The sequence below is a fragment of the Rhinopithecus bieti genome, unplaced genomic scaffold (genome assembly GCF_001698545.2).
Source record: "Rhinopithecus bieti isolate Rb0 unplaced genomic scaffold, ASM169854v2 scaffold_12928, whole genome shotgun sequence".
Taxonomy (NCBI): domain Eukaryota; kingdom Metazoa; phylum Chordata; class Mammalia; order Primates; family Cercopithecidae; genus Rhinopithecus; species Rhinopithecus bieti.
Window position 1 is genome coordinate 1131557 of NW_016807614.1, and position 7229 is coordinate 1138785.

At 40.9% G+C, this 7229-nt stretch overlaps 1 protein-coding gene across 1 annotated transcript in view; it reads left to right on the forward strand.

Annotated features, from left to right (window-relative positions):
* The window catches only part of CCDC47 (coiled-coil domain containing 47), a 29681-nt gene extending 23238 nt beyond the window's left edge, over positions 1 to 6443 (forward strand). Inside the window, exon 13 of the mRNA XM_017882899.1 lies at positions 4715 to 6443. Within this exon, the coding sequence (XP_017738388.1) occupies positions 4715 to 4795 (81 nt within the window). The 3' untranslated portion in view covers positions 4796 to 6443. The remainder of the gene's footprint in view (positions 1 to 4714) is intronic.
* Positions 6444 to 7229: the final 786 nt, after the last annotated feature.

Consider the following 7229-nt stretch of genomic DNA (forward strand, 5'->3'; position numbering starts at 1 on the left):
TTTTTTTTTTTTGAGATGGAGTCTCGCTCTGTCACCCAGGCTGGAGTGCAATGGTGCAATATTGGCTCACTGCAATCTCCACCTCCCGAGTTCAAGCCATTCTCCTGCCTCAGCCTCCCAAGTAGCTGGGACTACAGGTGTGCGCCACTCAGCTCTAAAATTTTAGACCTTGTAAATGCTGGTCAAAAAAAGAGAACAAAGGCCAGGTGCAGTGGCTCACACTTGTAATCCCAGCACTTGGGAAGGCTAAGGCAAGCAGATTGCTTGAGCCCTGGAGTTCAAAACAAGCCTGGGCAACATCATGAGACCTTGTCTCTACTAGTAAAAAAAAAAAAATTAGCTGTGCATAGTGGTGCACACCTGTAGTCCCAATTACTTGGGAGACTGAGGTGAAAGGATTACTTGAACCTGGGAGATTGAGGCTGCAGTGAGCTACGATCATACCACTGCACTCTAGCCTGGGCAGCCAAAAAAAAAAGAGGGAGAGGACAGGCCGGGCGTGGTGGCTCACGCCTGTAATTCCAGCACTTTGGGAGGCCGAGGCAGGCAGATCATGAGGTCAGGAGTTTGAGACCAGCCTGACCAACATGCTGAAACCCTGTCTCTACTAAAAACAAAAAAAATTAGCCTGGCATGGTGGTGTGCTCTTGTAATCCCACCTACTCAGGAGGCTGAGACAGGAGAATTACTTGAACCCGAGAGGCAGAGGTTGCAGTGAGCAGGTATCAAGCCACTGCACTCCAGGCTAGGTGACAGAGGGAGACCCTATCTCAAAAAGAAAAAAGAGGGAGAGGACAAAGTTCTGGAAGATGTGCATTTTAATGAGAATAATCTTGAGATAATTGAAGAATATTCTTAGGAGCAAAGGGGTCATGTGTCCAAGAAAATGTGAGCTGCTATGTGGGCCTGCATTTGACAGCAGTGTCATTAATGCTGTTGAGTGAACTGCCCAGGATACTGCAGGCCTGTCATCATCATCTTACCCCTTTAATCATGTTTTTGTTTTATTTGGCTTGGTTTAGTGATAGATATTTTTCCCCAAAAAAATGTAGCTCTGTGTTTATGCAGTCTTCTTTATAAATAAATATGGCTTTTTAATGTGTACATGTGAAGAATCTACAAAGGAATCATTAATAGATAATGCCTTTCATTTTTCTATAAAAAAGGAAGTTCTACATTTCTTTCTAAGGTTTGAAACTATAATGAGTTAAAGGAAGAGGGGGCCTGAAACTTAACTTGAGTCAGATTGTAAACTTCTTATAGGTGTAAATCATTTAATTTTTTTGAACTACCACTTACTTTGTAGTATTTGGTCTGGGTACCTTGTAAAAAGATCTGGAGATCAATAGAACAACCCACCCAACCCCTTCTACCAGTGTATGGTATGAAAGCTCCTTTTTTTCTTTTAATTTATTTTTATTTTCATTTTTGAGACAGGGTCTTGCTCTGTTGCCCAGGCTGGAGTACAGTGGCACAATCGTAGCTCGCTGCAGCTTCAAACTCCTGGGCTCCAGCTATCCTCCCATCTCAGCCTCCCAGTATGCTGGGAATACAGGTGTGAACCACTGTGCCCAGCCAGAGAGCTCCTTTTTACTCACATCTTTTCAAAAATTAGTTATTACTTTTTTTTTTTTTGAGACAGAGTCTCGCTCTTTCACCGGGCTGGAGTGCGGTAGCGCCATCTCAGCTCACTGCAGCCTCCGCCTTCCAGGGTCAAGCGATTCTCCTGCCTCAGCTTCCCTAGTAGCTGGGACTACAGGCGCCTGCCAGCACGCCCAGCTAATTTTTGTATTTTTAGTAGAGATGGGGTTTCACCATGTTGGCCAGGATGGTTTTGATCTCTTGACTTTGTGATCTGCCTACCTCAGCCTCCCAAAGTGCTGGGATTACAGGCGTGAGCCACCATGCCAGGCCCTTTTTTTTTTTTTTTTTTCTTTTCCTGATTCTGGTGGTGGTGAAATGGTATCCCCCTTGTTTTGTATTTTTTGAATTTTTTTTTTTTTTTTTGAGACATACTCTTGCTGTGTTGCCCAGGTGGAGTGCAGTGGCGTGATCTCAGCTCACTGCAACCTCTGCCTCCCAGGTTCAAGCGATTCTCTTGTCTCAGCTGGGAATACAGGCACCTGCCACCATGCCTGGCTAATTTTTGTATTTTTTTAGTAGAGATGGGGTTTCACCATGTTGGTCAGGCTGGTCTCAAACTCCTGACCTTAGGTGATCCACCTGCCTCGGCCTCCCAAAATGCTGGGATTACAGGCGTGAGCCACTGTGCCCAGCTATTTTTTGAATTATTATTGAAGTTGAACATTTTTCACATGTATTGACTTAAATATCTCTCAAATGTGCTAGCATAAATATATTTATCTTTTTTTTTTTTTTTTTTTGAGACAAACTCACTCTATCGCCCAGGCTGGAGTGCAGTGTGCAAACTCCGCCTCCCAGGTTCAAGTGATTCTCGTGCCTCAGCCTACCAAGTAGCTGGGATTACGGGTGCCCACCACCACACCCGGCTAATTTTTGTATTTTTAGTAGAGACGAGGTTTCACCACATTGGCTAGGCTGATCTCGAACTCCTGATCTCTCAAGTAATCCACCCACCTCAGCGTAGGCAAGGTTTCACCACATTGGCCAGGCTGGTCTCGAACTCCTGATCTCTCAAGTGGCCCACCAGCTTCAGCCACTGCGCCCGGCCAATATTTCTTACATGATACTGTGTTCTGTGTATCATTGGTTTTACACGTGTGTGTAATATGTAATATGAGAGATTGGGTTGGGTAGTGCTGGGAAAAGAATGAATGTGGTGAAGGTAGGGGTTGGGACAATGGGAAGAGGACATTGGGATTGAACCTGGGAGGTGGAGGTTGCAGTGAGTTGGGATTGTGCCATTGCACTCCAGCCTGGGGAACAACAGCGAAAATCCACCTCAAAAAAAAAAAAATAGAAAAGAAACCTAAGACAGGCTGGGCACAGTGGCTCATGCCTATAAATCCTAACATTTTGGGAGGCTGAGGCAGGTGGATCACTTGAGGTCAGGAGTTCAAGACCAGCCTGGTCAATATGGTGAAACCCCATCTCTACTAAGAATATAAAAATTAGCCAGGTGTGGTGGCACACACCTGTAATCCTACCTACGTGAGAGGCTGAGGCAGGAGAGTCATCCTGGGCAACAGAGCAAGACTGTGTCTAAAAGAAAAAAAAAAACCTGGCCGGGCACTTTGGCTCACGTCTGTAATCCCAGCACTTTGGGAGGCCATAGTGGGTGAATTGCCTGAGGTCAGGAGTTTGAGACCAGCCTGGCCAACATGGTGAAACCCCGTCTCTGCTAAAAATACAAAAATTAGTTGGGTGTGGTGGCACGTGCCTGTAATCCCAGCTACTTGGGAGGCTAATGCAGGAGAATGGCTTGAACCCAGAAGGCAGAGGCTGCAATGACACGAGATTATGCCACTGCACTCCAGCCTGGGTGACAGAACAAGACCCTATCTCAAAAAAATAAAGAAAAAACCTAAGACAGTCAATAGTTCCCAAACCAGGAATTTACAAATCACCCTTTGAAATCTAATTTGTTGCACTATGAAGAACTATATATGCTTTGCGCTTCTTCTTTTCTTCTTCCCTATTTTCTCCATCCTGTACCAGTTGAGGAGTATATTTCTGAGTACATTTTACCCCAGTACCCTAAAATACGAAGTTTGAGATTGTAGCTGAAATAAACTTTAATCAGGTGTGACCACTAGTGGCCAACAGTGAAGTCATACTTTGACTTGACCTCTGAGGCTTCTCTCAGTCCACATAGTAATACCTGAACTTTCTTCCTTTTCTATATAACTTCTTAATTCCTAAATAAAATATGATAAATTTGATGATTTTTATCACATTTGATAAATATGATAAAAATATGATAATGTCCCAAATAGAGCATTATGAATTTAAGTATTGTATGCAGATATGCTGTCTGTGCTAATAAGAAATTTGCAATGAATAATCTGATGGAACAAGATTCTTAAAATTCATTGAGCTGAAGTAGAATGTATCTTTTGGCAGTTATACATTTATGATATAATCCCATCATGAATGGTATGGTGAACATCAGGCTAAGTGTTTCCTGGGTACAGAAAAAAATCAAACCAGAATAACAAAGCCTGGTTAATGGTAGTATTTCTTTTTTTTTGAGACGGAGTCTCGCTCTGTCGCCCAGGCTGGAGTGCAGTGGCGCAATCTCAGCTCACTGCAAGCGCCGCCTCCCGGGTTCACGCCATTCTCCTGCCTCAGCCTCCCAAGTAGCTGAGACTGCAGGCGCCCGCCACCGCGCCCGGCTAATTTTTTTGTATTTTTAGTAGAGACGGGCTTTCACCATGTTAGCCAGGATGGTCTTGATCTCCTGACCTCGTGATCCGCCCGCCTCGGCCTCCCAAAGTGCTGGGATTACAGGCATGAGCCACCGCACCCGGCCAATTGTAGTAGTTTCTAAACTGAGATTTTAGTTTACCTTTGCTTCATTTGTTTATTTAATTTTCATTCACTAATGTAGATACTGGCAATTATTTTTATAACTATCTTTTAGAATATTATTTATGGTGCAAGCTTAAGTTTTTGAATAATACTATAGGCAGTATTCTGATTTGGTTTTTTTTTAACATATGTTTCGAGCTTAATTTGAATTCTCTCGTCCCCGCTCCCTTCTCTTTCTATTTGTTACGCCGCCTTTCTCTAGGAAGCTGCATTGAGGCGTGAGCAAAAGAAGTTGGAAAAGAAGCAAATGAAAATGAAACAAATCAAAGTGAAAGCCATGTAAAGCCATCCCAGAGATTTGAGTTTTGATGCCACCTCTAAGCTCTGAATTCACAGGAAACATGAAAAACGCCAGTCCATTTCTCAACCTTAAATTTCAGACAGTCTTGGGCAACTGAGAAATCCTTATTTCATCATCTACTCTGTTTGGGGTTTGGAGTTTTACAGAGGTTGTAGATAACCTTGAAAGGGCTCTGTTTCAAGAATTTGTTTTCCAGATAATCAAATTATTTTGATTATTTTATAAAAGGAATGATCTATGAAATCTGTGTTTTAAATATTTTAAAATTATAATACGAATCATCAGTGCTTTTAGTACTTCAGCGTTTGAAGAAATACCATGAAATTTATAGGTAGATAACCAGATTATTGCTTTTTGTTTAAACCAAGCAGTTGAAATGGCTATAAAGACTGACTCTAAAACAAGATTCTGCAAATAATGATTGGAATTGCACAATAAACATTGCTTGATGTTTTCTTGTATGTCTACATTAAAGTTGAGAAAAAGTAAAAATTAGAACACTGTATGTGGTAATGAAATTTCAGGGACCCAGAACATAATGTAGTGTATGTTTTTAGGTAGGAGATACTGATAACAGAATTAATAGGAAGTCCGTAGGCAGTAGGATACTGACATGTACATGGAAAATTCCAGGGACAGGAATTTCTAGGGACAGGAGCATCGTTTTTTCCTTACCTGATATCACAAACCAGTGACAACATGAATGCTGTATTTTAAGTGGTTGTATGTTTATTTTTTTGAGTAACAAATGCATGAAAAATTAATGCTTCACCTAGGTAAGATCATTGGTCTATGTGAAGTCACAAATGTTTTTTCCTTCTTGGTAGCTGCAGCCTGGTGGATGTTCATGGAGAAGCTCTGTTCTCTGTATTATGGCTGTGTGCCTTTGCTTCTCCCTCTGCTTTTATTTTTTCCATAGTTGAGGCTGGGTATGTTCTTTCAAAGAAATGGCCATGAATATGTATAAGTATACTTTTGAAAATGAGCTTTCCTAAACTATTGAGAGTTCTTTCCGCCTCTTGCCGAAGCAACTCTTGGAGGAGAGGCCCATGTATCTGCACGAGCACTTCGCTTGTTCAGATGTCTGCATTTTATAAATGCTTCTTACTAAGAAAGCATTTTTTAGCTCATTGCTTGTACCAGGTAATTTTTGCCGGGGATGGGTAAGGGTTGGGTTTTCTGGTGGGAGTGGGGTGGTGGGTATTTTTTGTTCATGCTTTAGTGCAGGCCTGTTCTGAGGCAATAACAACAAGTTGCTGTGAAAACAGCATGTGCTGCTGCCTTTGTAACTGCATGGAAACTTTTCACATGAGTTTTTCTCTGGGTTAATACAGAAATATGTAAACTGAGAGATGCAAATATAATATTTTTAACAGTTCATGAAGTTAAGTTATTAAAATAACAAAAGTAACATAAAACGTAATTACTTTAATATTATATAATTGTAGTATTAGCCTTGTTTTACAAACCTTTAAAATACATTTTAGAAATCAAAGTTGATAGTCTTAGTTATCTTTTGAGTAAGAAAAGCTTTCCTAAAGTCCCATATGTTTGGACCATGGCAGCTAATTTTGTAATTTAAGCATTCATATGAACTACCTATGGACATATATTAAAGTGATTGACAAAATCTCAGCGTGCCGCCTTGACTTTCTGGAGTTATCCTACAAGAGTATAAGCTCAGAGGAAAGTTCTTTCTGTTCAATAAAAGTCAGCACTGAAGTGCTTTTCTTTCAAAAGAGTTAATCTGAATATTCCTTTTGTTGTTACCAATCATTTTAAAAACATTTTATATTTTTAGAGCCCCATATGTTATTTATGGGCTCCTCCCTGCAGTCCACCTCTTAAGACTCCATTAGCTCTCCTGTGAATGCGAGGACAAAGAGAGGAGGATGTTGTTTAGTGTCACACACTGGAAAACCACTAAGTCTCCAATCTCGTTTGCATTGCCTGGATGTTTAGCAATGCCGAAATAAGCACTGGACTGTAAGACAAAGATCTGGCTTTTAGTGCCAGCAGAACTAATTACTAATCCTTTGACTTTGGGCAAGTTATGAACCTAATGTGAAGTGAGGATACTAATTATGTGCTCTGCCTACTTCACAGATAGTTGAACACTAAGAGATAATATTGTATATGTAAGATTGTTTTGTAAACTGTTTAAGCACTTTGCAAGTATAAGGCATCATCTAGGATTGGTCTCCAAGTGATGCATTATTGCTTTACCCTCTTTTGCTTTTCTTTCTCCCAGTGGAAACCAAGCAGATCCTTTCAGAGTTCTTTATCTGCAAAAATTGATAGGGTATTTTTTGAGGAAGAGGGGAGTAGCTTATGATTCTGTTTCCTTAGTAATAGGAAACCTTTCCCTGTAAAGACCAGATGTGAAACTCCTTTTTTTTTTTTTTTTTTTTTTTTT